We start from the raw sequence: 21839 nt of genomic DNA, 5'->3' as shown, positions 1-21839 counted from the left end.
TAGAACAAAACACTAAACACGAAGAAATATGAAAACAAATTGTAACAACACTTATGGACACAAACACGCACAAACAGATGTAAAATACAAAACTGACTATCTTGGTAAAAATGAAAGAAAATTCACGGTTTTTTACTCGTTCGAAGATAAACATGTGTAGCTTTAAATTTGGCAAGCTTATGCATACTAAGAATATCTAGGAATTGATTGCAGAAGGAATAATCAAGGAGTTAATTGCAGATTTTTTTGAAAGAGAACTAACGTTAAAACACCAACATTTTTTCAATGAATTTAAAAATGTTATAGAAATACCAATATGGGTATTTGCATGGTTTAACGATAGATTTTGAAATTGCTTTACTCTAAAATTTGTCTGTATTTGTTTATTGTTATTTTGCGACTTATTGGCTATCTGGAACCGAGATATAGAAACTTATCAACTTTTTTCACACGGAAATTTTTGCTCTTATTTCTTTAGAAGTTCCGAAGTCTTAGAACAAGGTTATAGCACAGCTTATATATCATAATAAAACAATATAATTTATTTTTTTAAATATGCAAGACTAAGTCGCTGGTTGATGCACGGTTGACTAAAGGTGTCTTTCTGCTAAGAGTGCTGGAAGTTTCAATGTAACGATGGGTTTTTGATAAATGATAAGGAACTTTTGAAATTGGGGCTGTGGCAACTCGGCAGTCTCAACCGGTACATTTTGTGCTCAGGTTTCAAAAATTAATTCCTCTTAAATTTCTTAGACTATGACGTTTTCTGATGCATGGTTAAACAAACCCGTTCTACCCGTTCTGAAAAAAAATTTTGACGATTTCTTTAAAATACTACAAAAATTGTAGATTTCAAGCTGCTCATTTTGCAGGCTAGTATATGAAAAATAATTTCTCCTCAACCCTCTAAAGCAGAACGTTGCTTTATGCATCATTGAATAGAGGATTTCCTGCTCTACGATTTGTCAATAACTCAGCGCTATGAAAGTGTCCGATACATTTTGACGGATTTTAAAAAAGCCGCTGTCAAATATATTACAGTCTATTGTTCAAAAACGCATATTTCCTAAATGTGCCGAACTTAGGAGTTGCGTGATGCGTGGTTGAACAGAGCTGATATTGATCTAGGAGCTGAGAAAGTTTCATTGTAACAAGAGGTTTTGATAAATTTGCCCAAATTTTTGAGAATGCGGCTATCAACTCGGCTGGGTCACCGGTACACTTTGCGCATTGTTTTTCAAAAATTCAGTCCTCTTAAATGTGCTAAACTAATGAGTTTCTTGGTACATGGTGAAATAGAGTTGGCATTGTTCTAAACGTCTGGTAATTTTCAATGCCAGCAGCAGTTTTTCTCAATTTTGACAATTTTTTTTTAATACAGTTGCCCGATCGTCTGTTTCAAGCCGCAAATTTTGAAAACTGGTTTTAAAAAATTATGTTTTCTGAAATGTGCAACACTAAGTCGCTGGTTGATGAACGGTTGACGAAAGGTGTCTTTCTGCTAAGAGTGCTGAAAGTTTCACTGTGACGATGAGTTTTGATAAATGATGAGGAACTTTTGAAAGTGGGGCTGAGTCAACTCGGCAATCTCAACCCGTACATTTTGTGCACCAGTTTTAAAAACGAATTCCTCTTAAATGTGTTAGTCTATAACGTTGTCTGATGCATGGTTAAATCGAGCTGTCGTTATTCTGCACGGTCTGAAGGTTTCATAGCGCCAGCAAATGTTGCTAAATTTTTACGAATTTCTTAAAATGCTCGAAAAATTGTATATTTCCAGATGCTCATTTCGCAGACTGGTTTATGAAAAATAATTTCTCTTTAACCCCCTAAAGCAGAACGTTGCTTTATGCGTAATTGAATAGAAGATTTCTTGCCCTATCATTTGTGAGAAATTCAGCGCCATGAAAATTTTTGATAAATTTTTACGAATTTTTTAAAACGTCGCTGCTAAATATGTTACAGCCTACTGTTCAAAAACGCATGTTTCTTAAATGTGCCGAACTTCGGAGTTGCTTGATGCGTGGTTAAACAGAGCTGATATTGTTCTAGGAGCTCAGAAAGTTTCAATTTAACAAGAAGTTTTGATAAATTTTGACAAATTTTTGAGAATGCGCCTATCAACTCGGCTGGGCCGCCAGTACATTTTGCGCCTTACTTTTCAAAAATTCAGTCCTCTTAAATGTTCTAGACTAATGAGTAGCTGGGTACATGGTTAAATAGAGTTGGCATTGTTCTAAACGTCTGATAATTTTCAACGGCAGCAAACATTTTACTGAATTTCGACGATTTTCTAAAATACAGTTGCTAGATCGTCTGCTTCAAGCCGCAAATTTTGAAGATTGGTTTCCAAAAATAATTTTTTTTTTAAATGTGCAAGGCTAAAGCGTTAGTGGATGCACGGTTGACTAAAGGTATCTTTCTGCTAAGAGTGTTGAAAGCTTCAATGTGACCATGGGTTTTGATAAATGATGAGAAACTTGTGAAGTTTAACTTTAAACTCTCTTGGTGGACCATGAGATCTATGGATAGAAAATACACATTTTCGCTTAAAAAGGACTGCAGGCTTTGCTGAAATTACATAACAATCAAAATTTTAACTCCTTTGAAAACGCTAGTCAAATAATAAACGTTCGCATGCAAGTGAACATTCGCGCCTAAAAATTCCTAATTTCTGGTCGAAAACAAAAATAAACATTAAAATATGGCAGCTTAAAGACGAGAGCTGAGTCTCAAATTTCAGAAAATTTCATTGAACTGAATCCTGATTTTTGGCGAGTACGTAAATTTTCAGCTAAAAATTAGCGTTTCTGGGCAGCTGCAATATTTGCTTTAAAAAATCTTAGCTTTCAATCTAAAGCGTGCAGAAACTTGAAATTTTCACAATCTGCATATAAAAACTTGGTTCTAAAATGAGTGAAGATTTTGTTCAATTTACATCTCAAATAAAATTTCTGAAATCTTGGAACGCAAGCCAGATAGTGAGGAAAGTCATGCAAGTGCATTTTCTCGTCTAAAAATTGCTAACTTCTGATCAAAAACAAAGGTTAATCTGCAAATGTGCCCACTTATAGAAAACGTCTTAATCTTGAAATCTGAAAAGCCTTATTCATATTGAAATTAATCCGGATTTTGACGAATTTTTTAAAATGCTACAGCTGCTCATTTTGCAGACTAGCTTATAAACATAATTTATCCTCAACCCTCTAAAGCAGAACGGTGCTTTATGCATAATTGAATAGGGAATTTCCTGCTCTACTATTTGTGAGAAATTCAGTGGCATGAAAGTTTTTGATACATTTTTAACGAATTTTTGAAAAAGCCGCTGTGAAATATTTTACAGTCTAATTTTTGAGAATGCAGCTATCAACTCGGCTGGGTCACCAGTACATTTTCCGCATTGTTTTTCAAAAATTCAGTGCTCTTAAATGTGGAAAAACTGATGAGTTGCTTAGTAAATGGTGAAATAGAGTTGGCATTGTTCTAAACGTCTGGTAATTTTCAATTCGAGAAGAAGTTTTATTGAGTGTTGACGATTTTTAAAAACACAGTGCGTCAACTCGGCAATTTCAACCGGAACATTTTGTGCACTAGTTTCAAGAATGTTCCTCTTAAATGTGTTATTTTTTTTGTTATAAAGTTCTCTGGTGATATATACGCTGTGGTTATAGCCGTACCGATTATAGCTTTTAATAGCGAAATTTGTATATCTTTGTTCAGGGAAAAAATCAATAATCGCTCTCATGAACTTTATTATAAAAACACCCATTTGGAGGTATCTCCTATGAGCATAAAAAAAATAAAAAAGATAGGTGTATAACTCCAGTTGATGCCATCTCTATTTAAAATTCCTGATTATACACCCGATGTGGCCTCGAACAATTTGTCGGCTAGCTCTTCAATTTGCTGATGTTTTTCGCAGTGCTGAAGAAGATTCTTATTGATGGCTCCTTCTCCTAAATGAGCGCCTACAATGGCCCCTGCCATGCAGGCGATTGTATCTGTATCGCCTCCAAGTGTAATCGCATATTGGAGAGTTCTCCTCAACTGATCGCTTGTCTGAAACCCCACAACTTTCATCCGTTTCTAACGAAGTTTCAGCTTTCCTACCTGGATGCCTGGAATGTCCGTTTGCGCCCGTAAAAAGCAATAAATGGCTGTAGCTACTGATTCGTAGGCGCTGATGCCGTTCCCCAAAATGTAGATGACTTCTTCGTCCAAGTCATCGGAGGGTTTCTTCTTCAGTAGGCTCTGCATCTGCTTCAACTTGGAGCAGAAAGGAGTTTCCGACTGGTCTTCACTGTAAACGGAACACTTATTAGCGCTTAATTCAAGGAACTTGCGTTCAATGCTAACACTTCATAGGCGTTATCTTCGATTTTTTTAATCTTCTTCAGCAACTCCGCACAAAAGCTCTGCACATCAACAGGCCTAGAAGAATCAGCCTGGAACGCCTGATGGATTGCCAGGCACTGCAACAACGCCCCATTTATCCCTAGCAAATTTGTGTGGGTGATTTTGGTCGATTCTTCCGCCACCTTTCAAGAACGAAAAACACCGTGGCAAACCCCGATTAGTAGCAGGAAACATTCCAAGACCTTTAGCATGGCGTCGAAGTTATCATTGAAAAACAGTGGAATGGGGGCCATTCGCATCGCTCCTCCATTTCCATAAGACCCGCTTCCATTGAACTGTTCAGTGGCCGGCTTAAAAACGTCTTTGTATTTGGTGTCTTTGAGTTTCTCAAACACTTCGACTACGTTCTGTCCGTATCCTCTACCGGGCTGTTTGAAGAATTCGTTCACAAATAAGCGGGCCAAGTGTTTCATGTCGCCATCCGGCTTATCCAGCAGGAAATTTGCCACTGATCTCATCATAGCTGTGTCATCGGTGTATTTTTTGAACGGGCCTTAAATGTGATTGTGTTTATTTAAGCGCAACTGGTTGTGCAGGACATGACAAATACACAGACACCAGCTGAGGATGATCCACGTAGAGAATAGGGATGATTGCCTTTGAAGGCAGTTTCACCTAACTGTACGAGGCCCGATTTTCAATTTCTCGCACCTTTAAAGCTGGGGTCTTCCATTTTATCGAAATAGCGTTGAATAATGATCTTGTCCCCGCTGGTAATCTCCTGGCCCTCGTATGGGGCCCCCAAACAATCACCCATTAAAGAACCCAGCAAACAACCGCGAAACTTGCTTTGAGTTGGGCTGTGCATTTTGCGGCTGAAACTCCTGAAAACAAGATTCATTTTACCAATTTAAGGGTATTTTTAGCGAAATCCCACCAAAGCTCTAACCTTAATGTCGGTGGATTCTGCTGAGTTTGTGGAGCAAGAGGATATGAATGGGTCAATTGCGGGACATTTGGCAACGCCCGTGTGGGCCTGGGATTGGGAAAGCGCGATTTTTTCTTTATAAACCCGCTTTGCAGGAAAAACCCAGATTTTTCCTCAATTCTCTTCTAGCGCAGTGGCAATATTCAGTCAAACTTGGTAATGAAGATGTTGTTTCTTGAAATATTCACTACGTTAATTTAAAACTTGAATTCTTAAAAGTTTATTTCGCTGTTTATATACACTGTAATACAATGGTGTTTATTCTTAATTGACATGCTAACAGTTAACTTAACACCTAATGACTCCAGTTTTAAAACTTGTACGGAAATTGTGAAAAATATATTATATATTTCTTGACAAAAAAACAGTTTTTTTATTATTATGAACGCTCGGTGAAAGGGATGTTGGATGCGCATCTTTTGTATCACATATCACAGATCAAACATTTGTAGGGATTTTGTCATGATATCGTCTTTGAGGCACGACTCCATAAACTCTTCGATCGTGATCACTCCATCTTGATTGAGGTCTAATTTGCGAAACACCCTGTCTGTTTGCTCTCGAGCTTTCCGATCTTCTTCCACCTGGAAAAGTTTTGACAAGGATTAGAGGCTCTCAAATCTTCGAAGTTAATACAAAAATTCTGTAAAATACCGGAATACAACAAGTGAATACCTGATGCGTTTTCCGTCCAACTAGCTCATGAATGGCGGTCACTATTTCCAGAATCTCATCGCGACTAATGGATCCGTCTCCATTAATATCATAGAGCTTGAAGGTCCACCTCAGTCTTTCATAGACGCTCCCCCGAAGTAGTGTGGACAATGTTATAAGGTAATCCTGCAAAAGGAAACCGTTCACATCTTCTGGAGTGAGCTTTATCGATGCTTACCTTAAAGCTAATGGCTCCATTACAGTTTACATCGAAAGTTTTGAACACGTAATGGGCGTATAAAGTTGCATCTGAAATCGTCATTAACCAGATTAAGTCTTTATGGATATACTTAGGGAATTTGGCGATACTTACTTCCATGTGGGAAGAACTTGGAATAAATATCCTTAATACTATTTTCATGAACAACCCCTTCAGGGCACTCCTAAAAATTGTTAGATGATGGTTTACAACAAAATTGGCCACATTTGGCCCAAATTTTGGAATTGGATAACTTATGATTGTTGCGAGCGAATTTATTTCTGCTTTAAGCGTTCTCTATTCCAAATATTTTTCTAATAGTTGGTGCTGTTGCAAAATTGAACTAATCAGGTAAAGTTTATACCGGATGGAAAATGAAGCAATGCAAAACATCTGCAAGATCGGCTTTGAGACCAAGCAAGACTCCTAAAAATTCACAAATTTTACCTCTAATCAGGACAAGCACCCAATTGGAGACCCACATTTGCTAAGCTGCCAAAGTGCAAGACTACGGCAGATTTTTGTGAAACTTTCGTCATGTTTAGAATCAGGTGTCTTCTAAGGATGATAAAAATTTCCGCTTGAGATTTATATTGGCATTAGTTTGAATGATTGGGCTTTGGAAGATGAGAGCGCAATTGGAGAAAAGCACCCAATTTGAGGCATTTGCTAAGGTGGTTAAACTCAACAACCATGCTGATTTCTGTAAATCTTTCGGCCCCCTTTAGGGACAGGTGTCTCCTAATTATGGTAAAAATTAGAAGTTGTGAGATGCTTTAGTTGCATAATTTTGAACATAAAAAACCGAGAGCAGTATTGAGGACAACCACCCAATAAGCTTTGGTAAGCTGGAAAAGCTCACAAATAGGGCACATTTTTGTGAAATTTTCTACATCTTTAGCGCGAAGTGTTTGCTAAGGATGATGCAAATTTTTACTTGCTTTATATTGATAGTTTTGAATTTTTAAATAAAAGCAAAAGAGCGCAATTGTCAACCAGCCACCAATTTGAAACCCACATTTACTAAGCTGGGACACTTCCAAAATCTGGCTGATTTTTGTGAAACTTTCGACCCCTTTATAGTCGAGTATCGTCTAAAGATAGTGTAAATTTCAGGTTGCTAGTTTCTTTAGTTTGAAAATTTTGCATTTTTGCATGTAAGAGTGCAATTTAAGAAAACCACCTATTTTGAGATCCACATTTAATAAGCTGAAAAAACTCAGGAATTATGTTAATTTTTGTAAAACTTTCGAAATGTTTAGTGTCGAGTGTCTGCGAAAGATCGTGTAAACTTCAGCATGGTACTTGCTTCAGTTTCAAAGTTTTGGGCTTCCAGAGCCGAGTAGAATTGAGCCAAACCATTCAATGTGAGACCCATATTTGCTAAGCTGTGAAAGCTCACAAATAAGGCGTATTTTTGTAAAACTTTCTGCATCTTTAGTGCCAAGTGTTTGCTAAGGATTTTGTAAGTCTCAGGTTCTCACTTGCTTTAAATTGATAGTTTGGAATTTTTACAGGCAAGAGCGCAATAGTGAACAAGCACCCAATTTGAGACTCACATTTGCTAAGCTGGCAAAACTCTAAATTCTTGCTGATTTTTGCGAAACTTTCGACGCCTTTAGAGTCGTATGTCTTTTAAGTATAGCGTAAATTTCAGGTTGCTACTTTCTTCAGTTTGAAAATTTTGTATTATTAAATGTGAGTGCAATCAAAGTTTTGAACTGCTAAATCCGAGAGCGCAATCGAACAATAGCACCCAATTTGAGACCCACATTTGGAAAGATGGAAAAACCCAAGAATCTTGCTGATTTTTGTGAAATTTTCAGCATCTTTATACTCAAGTGCCGTCTATCGATAGTGTAAATTTCAGGTTTCTACTTGCTTTAGTTTGAAAGTTTCGAACATCTAAAGGCGAGAGCGCAATTGAGGAAAACCTGTCAATTTGAGACTTATATTTGATAAGCTGGTAAAACCCAACAATCCTGCTGATTTTTGTGAAAAAAAAATTAGAAAATTTTCGGTATATAATCAATAATAATTCGGTTATAATCAAGTGTCTTCTACGGATAGTGTCAATTCCGGATTTATACTTGCCTTAGTTTGAAAGTTTTGAACTTCTAAATGCGAGAGCGCAATTGAGGAAAACCACCCAAGTTGACACTCATATTTAGTAAGCTGGAAAGGCTCACAAATAAGGCACATCTTCGTGAAACTCTCTACATCTTTAGCGCGAAGTGCCTGCTAAGGATGATGTAAATTTCATGTTCTTACTTGCTCGAGTGTGATAGTTTTGAATTTTTAAAGGTAAAAGCGCAATTGTGAGCAAGCACCTAATTTGGGACCCACATTTGCTATGCTGGCAAAACTCCAAAATCTTGCTCATTTTTGTTAAAATATCGACGCCTTTACAGTCGAGTGTTTTCTAAAGATGGCGTAAATTTCAGGTTGCGACTTTTCTTAGTTTGAAAGTTTTGTATTTTTAAATGCGAGAGAGCAATTTAGGCTAAGCACACCCAATTTGATATCCACATTTGATAAGCTGGAAAAACTGAAGAATTCTGTTAATTTTTGTGAAACTTTCGGAATCGTTGGCTTCGGTCGTCTGCGTCAGATAGTCTAAATTTCAGCATGCTACTTGCTTCAGTTTCAAAAGTGTGAGACTTCGAAAGCCAAGAGTACAATTGAACAAAACCATTCAATGTGACACCCACATTTGCTAAACTGGAAAAGTTCACAAATAAAGCGCACTTTTGGAAAACTTTCTGCAGCTTTAGTGCCTAGTGTCTGTTAAGGATTTTGTAAACTTCAGGTTCTCACTTGTTTTAAATTGATAGTTTGCAATTTTTAAAGGCAAGCGCGCAATTGTGAACAAGCACCCAATTTGAGACCCACATGTGCTAAGCTGGCAAAACTCCAAAATCTTGCTGATTTTTGTGAAACTCTCCACGCCGTTAGAGTCGAGTGTCTTCTAAAGATAGCGTTAATTTCAGGGTGCTACTTTCCTTAGTTTGAAAATTTTGTATTTTTAAATGCTAGAGTGCAATTTAGGAAAATCGACCAATTTGAGATCCATATTTAACAAGCAAGAAAAATTCAAGATTTCTGTTGATTTTTATAAAACTTTCGGAATCTTTAGTGTCGAGTGTCTGAAAAATCGTGTAAATTTCTTCATGATGCTTGCTTCAGTTTGAAAGTTTTGGACTTCTAAAGCTGAGAGCGCAATAGAGCAAAATTACCCAATTTCCGGCCCACATTTGAAGCTGGCAAAATCCAAGAATCTTCCTGATTTCTGTGAAATTTTTGGCATCTTTATACTCAAGCGCCGTCTACCGATGTGTAAATTCCGGGTTTCTACTTGCTTCAGTTTCAAAGTTTTGGACTTCTAAAGCCGAGAGCGCACATTTGAGAAGTTGGGAAAATCTAATAATCTTGCTGATTTTTATGAAATTTTCGGTATTTTATACTCTTTTTCATGTGATTCTTTACCCTTTTGTTAGAAAGTCTTGCAGATGTTAAACCTAACTGTCCTTTCATTGATAGTTTTAGTGTGGTTGATTGATTATTATTATTAGCAGTGTTTCTGAAATATTTATATAAATGTGTTTTTTAATAAAAAATCTGTATATTGGGGTTCTGTTAATCCACATTCTTTTCCTTGTTACTCTTAGGTTTTTTTCAAATGCAATTTCCAAAGATAGAAGAAAACATCGCCAAGGATTCAAAATAAGAAAGTTTCTGTAGTTTTATGCTAAATGAAAGGAAAATATTTTGAGGGAATTTCTTGTGCGATTTCCACGATTTCTTAGGTTCTTGATGTGTTCTTTTCAACTTTGCAACTGAAAAACAGTATTCTTGATAAAATTGTATTAAATGCTTCTTCTGCGAAACTTGCGCGACGGGTTTTTGAATAAATTGCAAAAATGAGCTTTTCAACGAGAAACGAGCATTTATTTTCTCTATAACGTTCAATGTAAGTAAGTCAGTTTTGGGACAATTTTGTAGAACAAAGTCCCTTCTATAAGCGGACAATTACGGACGTAATTTTTCCCAATTTTTTAAAATGTGTCTGATTTCGAAGGCTGTTTTGCAAGACGGAGTTTGAAATGTGTTTATGTAACTAACAAAGTGAGAGAGTCGCATTTGCATGCATTTTGCGCGGAAAATTTAATTGTAGAAGTTAAAAATGTTTTATTTTACTGTCATAATAAGGCAATTTTCAGGAATTTTTCCAAAGTTGCCTGCGATTTTTGCGGACTTTTAAGCAGGTCGTACTTTGATATTTATTTACTGAAAGACTTGAAAAGTTAGTTTGGCTTAGTCAGACTTTTGTCTCGCATCTGTAGAGTCAATTCGACACAGGAAGTGGAAAACGTTTCGGTTTTGATATACCCTCAGGAGGAATATTTTAGGGCTTCGTTCGGTAGTTTCAATTTTTCCATCCTGACATTGTTTCTTAGATTTTCTGATTCGCATTCATAAAATCCTTTCTTACAAATGTCGTCTACTATCTGCTGCCTCTTCTCTGCTTAGACTGTATTTTGTCCGTCCTGATTTCATGTTTATTTTATTGTTTTTCTTGGATTGAATTATTCTTTCCCTCTGAATTTTCCAGCTACTGTTCATTAATTTGAATATTTTACTTCCAATGTGGATTACTGAAAAATGTCTTTTTAATTAATTTGGCATTTTGGGAAAATAACTTTTATCAAAATCTTTAATTATTTGATTAAACTTCACATTTCTCTTTTCGCGCGTTTGTGTATTTAAAATTGCATTATTCGTTTAATGTCTGCAATGTGGTGTATTGTTTTCGATTAAATAATGCTTTTTTGATGAACAAACTTGACTATTGAGCACTATCAATTTGAAAATTAAAATGTTGTCTAAAAATTTCTTTATATTTGCAGCGGGTTTCCACTTTTTCTTAACCTTAATGACTTATTACTGGTTTGCAGCACCAGTTGGCGGGTTTTTGCCTTCAAGTCCAGCTATTAAGAATTTTTCTGCTATTAGCGGGTTTCTTAGCACCTGAAATAAGGCGCTTTCGTCTCTTACAATTCACTTCTTCTGTATTTTTTATTTCATGTTTGCTAAGCTTCATAATTTTGACCTTTTAAAAGCGAGAGCACAATTGAGCAGAAACATCCAATTTGAGAACCATATTTTCTAAGCTGGGAAAGCTCACAAATACAGCATATTTTCGTGAAACTCTCTACATCTTTAGTGACAAGTGTTTGCTAAGAATGGTGTAAATTCCAGTTCTTACTTGCTTTATATTGATAGTTTCGAATTTTTAAAGGCAAGAGCGCAATTGTGAACAAGCACCCAATTCGAGACTCACATTTGCTAAGCTGACAAAACTCCAAAATCTTGCTGATTTTTGTGAAACTTTCGACGCCTTTAAAGTCGAGTATCTTCTAAAGATAGCGTAAATTTCAGGTTGCTACTTTCTTCAGTTTGAAAATTTTGTATTTTTAAATGCGAGAGCGCAATTTAGGAAATGCACCCAATTTGAGATCCACATTTAATAAGTAAGCTGGAAAAACTCAAGAATTCTGTTGATTTTTGTGAAAGTTTCGGAATTTTTAGTGTCGAGTGTCTACGAAAGATGGCGTAAATTTCAGCATGCTTCTTACTTCCGTTTGAAAGGTTTGAACTTTGGAAGGCGAGGGCGCAATTGAGGAAAACCACCCGATTTGAGACCCAATTTTGCTAAGCTGACAAAACTCAAAAATATTAGGGTCAAGTGTTGTTTAAATATAGTGAAAATTTCAAGTCTCTACATGCTTTAGTCTGAAAGGTTTGACTTTTGGAACCGTCTTTTTTGGTGGACACCCAATTAGACACCCATATTTACTAAGCTGGCGAAGCTCAGAAATCTTGCTGATATTTGTGACACTTTAGGCATTTTTAGAGCCAAGTGTTTTCTAAGAACAGAGTTAATTTCGCGTAATGAGGTCTATCTGTATGTATTTGAGTAAGTTGAAATCGAGAAAAAACGTGTGTTTCTTTTGAACTGGTAGCATGCCAGACTTTTCAGGATGTGGGATTGCTTCATTCTCGACCTTGTAGAAACGTTTTCTGAAGTGCATAATTTTCGCCGACCCTCACACTAATAGAAATAGAACGGGACTCGAAAACGCTTCAAACCCAAATAAAATCGCTGGCAGCGATCAAAACTTATCCAATTTCAAGGCGAGGGAAAATGCGTTGAGCAACTTACATCCGCAGGATGGAAATACTCACCGTTTTAAATCCCCTGTACATAATCCGGATTTCTTTCCTGGTAAACTTGGTCAGCCTGCATAGATCCTCTAAAGACACCGGAATCGGTTTGGGTATTCTGGACGGTTCTATTTCAAACACAACCTCTTCAATTGGACTGTCGCTTGGTGTGGCCATTCTTCAGTAGGCTTCTAGAGGTCCATATGGTGAGTCTTCGATTAGTTATATCGACTGTTGATTATCAATAGTCGCATTGAATTGCTCATTTGCTTCATGGGCATTCTAGGCCATTATTCCAAAGATTTGGAGGGTGTATCTTAGATGGCCATATTGGAATTGAGATAGATGCAGTTAGTCTGTAATTGGAACAAATACAACTTTAAGGCTTCGTTGCTGAGAAATAAAATACAAAGTGAATTGCAATGTGTGTTAAGAAGAATATTCAAATATACAAGATAATTTAAACAATTGCCGTGATTTCTTCATTCAAAGTTTTGCCTAGGATTATTTATGGGCCACCTATAAATAGCGTCTTACTAAAAGCTGAGAGGAGCCTTACGAAAATAAATATCAGTTGATTTAAAAGCCTGCAAATAGAACAGATGAAGAAATAAAGCAAATTGAAGAAACTGCAATGAAAAAGACCATTCTACTAACGGAACCAGAAAGTCATCATATTTCAATGTCTCAAAATGTTGACTTTCAGTTGAGTCAATTTTCTAAAACAATGATATAAATACCTGTACTTTTATATGTAAGTGTAAGTGATAGTCGAAAGCACAGAATTATCGTCTTCATTGAAACAATTTCAACAATTTATCAATAAATTCAACAATAAATCTTTGACTTTCAAAATCCCATTCAAACGTTTCTGCGAATGTTTTGATATTCATTTTCTGGATTCTGGAATAGTAACTTAAAAGTTCCTGAAACTTTATGCAAGAAAAAATCATAAAACCGACCTAGACAATAGCGGCATTTAAAAAACATTAAGTATTCAAGTCTTGGCCAAACATCGGGCTGAAGCTTTCAGGCTTTAATTGAGCTTTTAATTACCTAAACCGACGTCAAAGATGTTCAAAAATTTTTTTTTTCCTTTTTGTCCGTATTTTGCTACTCGGCTTATAAAAAGTGGAACAGTTTTATAGAGAAACCGTGGCAGTTTTCGTTGTCATTCGAGAATAGCGCTCAAGTTGAAGTAACACTTCTGCTAATTGGAGGCTCATACGATACGCGGCTATAAATATCACGAGAGTTATACTTTTCCAAAGTATCGTGTGGGTTTCAGTACTAAGAAAATGTTGCAAGCCTTTGTTTCGTCAGAAATTCTCTGCGATTTCCTGGCGGTTTTTCCGGACGTAGATAACAATATCCAATATTTACTTCAGTAAATGCAAAAGTATCGACAACCCCATAATACTACTCAGTTATGCCGACAGAGAAAATAGTTTAAAGTGCCTCAATTGCTCATTCATTGGCATTCGTTGCAATCTGAACAGAAATTCTATTTTCAATATTGCATATACACAAATTCCCAGTTTGTTGGGTTTTTCAGCAATTAATTGTCCTTTAAGGAGCCCCACCCAACTGGAGTGGCGCCTGTTGACATTTAATTGCACAAAACCTGATGATGGCGCCGATTCGAAACTTTGCGGCGAATGTGGCAACCGGCCGCTAGTAAATTAGTTTCGGTCCAACAGTCAATCATCAGAAATATCGCCTGTCTAGTCCTATCAAAAGCCGAAAGTTTGATGATGGTGGGGCGCCGAAATTTTCCCTTCTATACAGGACGCCCTGATTTTTCTTTTGAAAGAGCAAACGGCAGTTGTGGACTGCTTCCGTGGTTTTTTAAGCAATTAATTCGGGAAGCTTCGCATGAAGACTCTTCAAACAGTCGCGGGGCTTTAGCAATTTCTTTCGAAAGTTTCCAATTTTGTGGTGAATTTGGCAGTTCCTCCATCTTGAGAAGCACGAAACGTTCTTTCCAAATCCGTCCTCCGCAAGTTTATAGTGTTTGCGGTTTTCGTGCAATTAATTGTCAAAAGGCCACTGGAAAATCTGGCCTTGAAACCCAGTGGGGTTGGACAACTGCCACTAAAAATGCCTGATGATGGCGGCGGTTCGAAACTGTTTGCCTCCAGGGAGCAAAGAATGCTCTTTTCGATGCCGCAAATGGCAAGGTTACAATTATTCCAGTTTTCCCGTAATTCTACTCGCAACCTTGCCTTGCAGGCCACTGGAAAAGGGTCGTCGAGTTCGGGCAACGGGCAGCGAAAATCTGATTATGATTCCCAGTCGAAACTTTCCACATTCATTAATCTGGCATTGCGCCTGCTAAAACCGAAACCCGCAGGTTTTTATCTGGGTTGGTTTTGCGGCAATTAATTGCAGAAAATTGTCTGGCAACAGTGCCCGATAACACTCCTGTGGTATGTAATAATTTTTCTAAAACCTGATGATGTCGGCGATCCGAATCTTTCACAATTGAGCAGGAAATATTTCCTATTTTCATTGCCGCGACCCGCAAATGTTGGGTTTTGAGGATGTTCCTAGAATTAATTAGGAAAACCTTTGAAGCCAGCAGTCCAGGAATTTTAACTGCTTTAAACGGTTTTGTCGAAAAATCGGATGATGGTATGAATTCGAAACACTCACATACATTTTCACGGTGATCCAATCGCGTGTAAGTGGAGATTTTCAAAAAAATTCTGCAATTTTTGCTTTGAAGCTTTTTAAAAACGGTTGTTATGTTAACGCTTTGTCTGATTTTGCTAAAAAGCTAATTTTGGGGCTATGCGATTTTGATTGTCGTGGAGCGTTCAGCGCCTGCCAAATGACAGGTTGACCGTGGTTCGACCAAACAAAAATTTTCAAAATTTCGAAAATGTTTGCTCAAAATCGGCCGGAAATCCAAAAATTTCCAGTAGCTCGCTGATGAGAGCCTCTAGCGAAAAAATGAATATCACGTTTTTTCTGCACTTCTGGCCACCTCTATCCAGTGGCGTACCAGGAATGTTCGCAACGTTTTTAGTTTTGAAGATAATGGAAAATTTCTAAAAGCAAAATTTTTCAGTTTTTGTCAAAAACAACTCATCTAAAAGATTAACAAAAACGGCACTGAATAGCTCTTGACCTGCCCGATATTTTATCAGAAGCAACATTTTTCGCTGGAAAGCTTCATATTTGAGAAAAAAGTAAAAATGTGAACTTTCAGTAAAATTCTTCATGTGAAGAAGATTTATCGTGAGGATGGCTTATTTTCGAAATCTGTCCACTTCTTTGGGCAATTTTCGTTGCTGCCGACGTACTCACGCCTGTCCAGTGATGTTTGACCTTAATTTGATTTGGAAAAATTTTCCCAAATTTTGTAAATTTTTCCTAAATTGGCCCGGGAATCCAAAAAAAACCCAGTAACTCGCCTAATCGACGATTCAGGCGAAAAGTGAGTACCAACTTTTTTAAGCACGTTGTTCTCCGCTATCCAGCGGCTTGATCGGAATTTTGCCATCGTTGTTACGTTTGGAGATAATTTGGGAGATTTTATGAAAACAGAGATTTTCACATTTTTTTCAAAAACCACTTATCCTGCACGTTGATCAAAAATGACTATGAGTAGCTTCTGACCCGCCCGACATTTTATCAGAATCAACATTTTTCGTTAGGGAGCTTTTCGTTTGAGAAAAAAATTAAAATGTAAATTTTCAGCCAAATTCTTCAGGTGAAGAAGATGAAGCCTGAGGTTGGCCTATTTTTGGAATCTGTCCACTTGCTTTGGGCAATTTTCGTTGATTTCAACCTACTAATGCCTGTCCAGTGAAGTTTGACCTTAACCTGATTTTGTAAAAATTCGCCAAATTTTGGAAATTTTTCCCAAAATTGGCCGGAAATCTAAAAACACCCAGTAACTCGCTTAATCGACGATTCAGGCGAAAAGTGAATACCAACTTTTGTAAGCACGGTGTTATCCAGTGGCGTGATCGGAATTTTGCCATCTTTGATAGGTTTGGAGATATTTTGCGAGATTTCATGAAAACAAAGTTTTTCACATTTTTTTCAAAAACCGCTCATCCTGCACGTTGACCAAAAATGACTATGAGTAGCTCTTGACCTGCCCGACATTTTAACAAAACATTTTTTGCTAGAAAGCTTCGTTTTTGCGAAAAAACTTAAAATGTGACTTTTCAGCCAAATTATTCAGGTGAAGATTAAGCCTGAGAATGGCTTATTTTCGAAATCTTTCTACTTGCTTTGGGCAATTTTCGTTGGTTTCCACCTACAAAGGCCTGTTCAGTGAAGTTTGACCTTAACCTGATTTGGTAAAAATTACCCAATTAGACCGTTTTACTCACATTATTCATGGGCCATCTGGAATTCCCATATTGTTTTCTGGAGTTGCTTTCAGTAGTTTTCGTTCATTGTCCTATTGAATTGACACATAAAATCTGCAATATTTATGCAAAAAATAAGGGATTTATTTAAAAAGGCCGACTTTGCTTCCTAAGAAGAATCCAGAAAATAACATATTCCATCAATAGATAAGCGTATTTTGTATTTTTTATATTCAAAAACCTTTTAATTTCAAATTTTCTTTGGCACTGATTTTGAGGACTGATGGAGATTCAGATTTTTTTTTCACTTCATTATCACCCCCTCTTCCCAGAGATACATTCAAAACTATACATGTTTTTTTCATTTGTGACTATTTCCTTTTATTATGTCTGTGGTATTTTTTATGAAAACCTTCGTTTAACTGTTTTTATTTAAAAACATATTTTGGTTGTTTATGGATTTAATCAAGACAAAAACGATTTTTGAATTGGGAAGCTTGTTGACATGAAAATGTGCGACCCCTTTAGACATAATGCCTTTACAAATTAATGAGGCAAAAACGAAGAAAATTACAAACTTGCACATTATTGCACTAACTGGAAAAATTGTCAGTATATACGGTGTGAAAGTTTCAATATTATTGCCCCTTCAGGTTATTTTTGAAAAATTTTCAAAATTCTGCCACATGGATCAACGATACAACATGGTTTTAATAAATTCGTTGAGTCCGACTGACAAAGAGGCTACAGTATTCTGTGAATTGCATAAAATTAAAGGAAGAACGGACTATTAGGTGCAAAATTTTGAAATTTTTCCTGCTAACACATAATTTTTGGCAATTTTTCCAAATTGCCTATCTGTGATAATCACGCTGATTTTCACATGGTCGTAATCGATTGATCAAAAATGCCATTTTCTTGGACTGAAAAACTTAAAAACATCTTGGATCTTTCAGATCCAATAAAATCGAAGATTTCACCAATTTCGCAAGATCTGTACGACGACTTATTGTAACCTAAGCCCCCTGAACAAGCAAATAATGCTAACAATGCTTTGGACACAAATAAACACATTTCTTTCAGACTGTAACAAACGTTTGTTCCATTTGGTAAAACTGATTTGCTCATTACCGTTCGTAGCAAGTTCGGGTCTTTCACTCGCACGCATGCAAATGTGTGCGAGATGCAAGATGGTCTGCTATCGTTCCAACTTGGTACCTTTGCAGCTAAATTTTGTTTTTTCAGTTTTGGTCAAAACAAAATTTGAAAAACACGTTTTTTAACTGCTACTTCTTGACATAAATATTAGAACAATTTTAAAAAATATAATGGATTGTTTTCATTAAAATTAAATTAAAACAGTTTCATTATTAATTAATTGAAATTCTACAGCTGTTGGATAAAGCAACTGATGAATGTTTTTTGTTATTTCAAGAGATAAATACTAATGGCTTAACAGTAGAGTTTTTTAGTAAGAAAACAACTGCGGCTTTTATTGAGTAACTAACTGTATACTGGTGAACATTTTAAAATAAAATATCACAAAATGCGTTTAAATCCTAAGTTTAAATGCGCAAAACATTGCAATTTCGATTCCTCTATGAAGAATTGTTTTGATTTTCATAGAACAGTATACAAGAAATTTTTGGGTCAGTTTTGTTCGTTAGTCAAAGTTTCTTATCAAACCTTTAATATCTCGTAACTCTTTACATACTAATCCGAGAAACAAAAATCAAATAGAAAATTGGTAGGAAATTTAATTCCAAATAAAATGAAAAATAATATATTTTAGAGATAATAAGATCGCTTGTGATTGGTGTTGCAAAAGAGCTGAAAGGTCATTTTTCTTACTCATTATCTATAAGTAATCTTTGGAAATATTGAAACATTTTCATGCAGGTGAAAGCATATTTTAGCAGGTCTTATTTTCTGCAACAAAATCCTGGAATTTTCGCACAACTTACAACTTTTATCGCAGAACGACGCTGACTTTTATTACGAACTTAATTCATTTTCTTAATAACGAAACTTCTTTGGAAACATTTGAAGAAAATCACATCAAGGTGGAATTACAATTATGTTTTCGAAAATTTCTCAAAACTGAGGACAATTTTGTTAAGTTCCAAGCAAGGAAAGAAGCGATCCGGCCAAGTTAGTGGTTTTTAAATTTGCCGTTGATTAATGACCATTCCAGTTGTACATTTTCATGCTTAATATCATGCGAAACACGCAAAATAAACTCAGTTGCTTTCCGCATTTAATGCGGCATAAACCAATACATCCATATACCTATATGCCATCAATTAGCCTCGCTCTTGGCAATACTTTGAAATAAATTTGACTGCTTCCATGAATCAACTGATTCAGGCAGTCGATTTATTCCCTTCAAGTGAAATTCGCTGGGAACCCAGTTTTCGGCAAATAAACTATTAATCTTCCAAACAATTCACCCTTTCCAGTCCCTAGAAATACCGTTTTCCTGGATTAGCTGATGGGATAATGAAACCGGTACCCAAATGGGCTCAACTGCTTCAAGACAATAATTGGAGTGCGATTGTAAATGGGAATTACAAATCGACCTTGTCAATGGTATTTTGTGGCAAAATTCCCGAAACCCATCCCTGTTCTGATCGCAATCTGAAACTGTTCAAATGGTGCAAAAGCATGCAAAGAAACCCGTGAAAACAATGTCGTTGCGGGTTATTAAATGACGCGTTGTCCTTGATTTGCTATTTGCAATTAACCTATTTCAACGGTTCAAATAGAGCATTTTGAGGTCAAGTTGCCTGGATCAGGGAGCGCTGACAATTTCCAAAAGACCAGAGCGAAATGGATGATTAACGTGCGAGTCCTTACCTTTAAAGAACACTAATCGGGAGCCAAAAGCACTAAGTGGATGTCTGGATAAACGGGAATCGCGTGACTTTTCGGGCTAACCTACCGATTCCGGACTCCGGATGGTCGTTCCGGATTGGAAAACTGTTTTCCTTTCGGTCTGCACGGGCCTGGCTACTGCGCAGGCCCCTCCGGCCTCTTTTCGGCATCGAACCAGAGAAAGCCAAAGGCTTAATTTATCGATGTGTTTTATACTTTCTAATGCTGCGTGCTTCGGATGGGAGAAACCTTCAATTTGAGATCCAGGTATTGGCAAAGATTCAAAACACCAATGGATCCTCCGGATGGAAAGTGCAGCTTCAGCCGCAGGCAAAATTCAAACGTTTCTCCTTATGCGCGCGTATTCAGCTTGTTAGGGGCATTTTAGGTTTCATCTTGCTCTTTGACCTTTAGCTGTAATATTTCAACTCACTTTCCTCAAGTATCGCGTCACTTTAGTCAATTTGTAGAGTTGTAGGAATTATCGCAATTTCTCCCAATCTCAACAGTGTGGTCTGGAACTGCATGCTAAATTTTATGTGTCCCCAAATCATGTGGGAGGTCCTTTTCTAGTTGTGTCAATGATATTTCCTTTGCCTTAGTGATTGCTAGTTGGGACTCTTATTTGTACTATTCCCACCTCCCTTGCTTACTTCCATTTCTTCCATTAAACCGTCCGTCAACAACTTGCCTTCATCGATTTACGGTCTTTTCAGTTGCATCGAGAATTAAAATAAGAATAAATTCCATTTTCAATATTGTATATACACAAATTCCTAGTTTTTTTGGGTTTTTCAGCAATTAATTGCCCTTTAAGGAGCCCCACCCAACTGGAGTGGCGCCAGTTGACATTTAATTGCACAAAACCTGAGGATGGCGCCGGATCGAAACTTTCACAGTCCATATGGAGCATTTGCAATGTGGCAACCGGCCGCTGGTGAACTGGTTTCGGCCCAACAGTCAATCATCAGGCTGTTGACCATGATTTTTGGTGGAAATATCGCCTGTCCTATCAAAGGCCGAAAGCCTGATGATGGCGGCAAGCCGAAATTTTTTCCTTCTATACAGGGCGCCCTGATTTTGCCTTTTGAAACAGCCAACGTCGGTTTCGTGACTATTTCCGAGGTTTTTTAAACAACTGATTCGGGAAGCTTCGCATGAAGCCTGTCTTCAAACTGTCGCGGGGATTTAGCAAGTTTTTTCGAAACTTTCCAATTTTGTGGTGAATTTGGCAGTTCGTCCATCTTGAGAAACACAAAACCTTCTTTCCAAATCCGTCCTCCGGAAGTTTGTGGCTTTTGCGGTTTTCGTGCAATTAATTGTCAAAAGGCCACTGGAAAATCTGGCCTTGAAACCCAGTAGGGTTGGACAAATGCCACCAAAAATGCCTGATGATGGCGGCGGTTCGAAACTGTTTGCCTCCAGGGAGCAAAGAATGCTCTTTTCAATGCCGCAAAGGGCAAGATTGCAACTGTTCAAGTTTTCCCGTAATTCAACTGGCAACCTTGTCTTGCAAGCCACTGGAAAAGAGTCGTCGTGTTCGGGCCAAAGGCAGCGAAACTCTGATGATCGTTCCGGATCGAAACTTACCACATTCATTAATTGGTATTGCGCCTGCTAAAACCGAAACCCGCCGGTTTTTATCTGGGTTGGTTTTGCGGCAATTAATTGCAGAAAATTGTTTAGCAACAATGCCCGATAAACGTCATGTGGTTTGGACAATTATTGTTTTAAAACCTGATGATGTCGGCGATCTGAAACTTTCACAATTGAGCAAGAAATATTTCCATTTTTCAATGCCGCGACCTGCAAATGATGGGTTTTAAGGATGTTCCTGAAATTAATTAGCGAAACCTTTGAAGCCAACAGTTCAAGAATTGCGGCTGCTTTAAATGGCTTTGTCGGAAAATCTGATGATGGTATGGATTCGAAACGCTCCCATACATTTTCACGGTAATCCGATCGCGTGGAAGTTGATATTTTCAAAAAATTTCTGCAACTTTTGAAGCTTTTTCAAGACGGTTGTGATGTTAGCGCTTAGTCTGAAGATGGCTTGTTTTCGAAACTTTCCAGCTAATTTTGTGCCGATTTCGATTGTTGTGGAGCGGTCAACGCCTGCCAAATGGAAGGTTGACCGAAATTCGACCAAACAAAA

The 21839-nt window shown here is 37.1% G+C and overlaps 2 protein-coding genes across 5 annotated transcripts; both read right to left on the bottom strand.

The window, feature by feature from the left end:
* Positions 1-3734: 3734 nt before the first annotated feature.
* On the bottom strand, positions 3735-5354 carry LOC109533552 (ADP-ribosylhydrolase ARH3). 4 transcript variants are annotated; one of them, XM_019898893.2, is made up of 6 exons: positions 5306-5354; positions 5068-5240; positions 4599-4909; positions 4357-4538; positions 4111-4300; positions 3735-4059 (listed from the first exon to the last, which is right to left on the bottom strand). In XM_019898893.2, exons 2-6 carry the CDS (start codon positions 5222-5224, stop codon positions 3856-3858), a joined length of 1044 nt encoding a protein of 347 aa, XP_019754452.1. In that variant the 5' UTR covers positions 5225-5240; positions 5306-5354; the 3' UTR covers positions 3735-3855. The 4 variants fall into 4 exon arrangements, with proteins under 4 accessions (XP_019754452.1, XP_019754451.1, XP_019754450.1 ...); XM_019898892.2 differs by having other exon boundaries at positions 5294-5319; XM_019898891.2 differs by having other exon boundaries at positions 5068-5315.
* A 194-nt stretch (positions 5355-5548) lies between these two features.
* On the bottom strand, positions 5549-19826 carry LOC109533548 (Kv channel-interacting protein 1). The gene is made up of 6 exons (XM_048670808.1): positions 19667-19826; positions 12504-12838; positions 6372-6441; positions 6237-6307; positions 6020-6184; positions 5549-5928 (listed from the first exon to the last, which is right to left on the bottom strand). Exons 2-6 carry the CDS (start codon positions 12657-12659, stop codon positions 5776-5778), a joined length of 615 nt encoding a protein of 204 aa, XP_048526765.1. The 5' UTR covers positions 12660-12838; positions 19667-19826; the 3' UTR covers positions 5549-5775.
* Positions 19827-21839: the final 2013 nt, after the last annotated feature.

The sequence above is a fragment of the Dendroctonus ponderosae genome, unplaced genomic scaffold, assembly GCF_020466585.1.
Source record: "Dendroctonus ponderosae isolate FM_Combo_2020 unplaced genomic scaffold, Dpon_F_20191213v2 Dpon_F_20191213_1, whole genome shotgun sequence".
NCBI classification, from domain to species: domain Eukaryota; kingdom Metazoa; phylum Arthropoda; class Insecta; order Coleoptera; family Curculionidae; genus Dendroctonus; species Dendroctonus ponderosae.
Note: the sequence above shows the minus strand (reverse complement) of the source record. Positions and strands in the feature narration are given on the sequence as shown.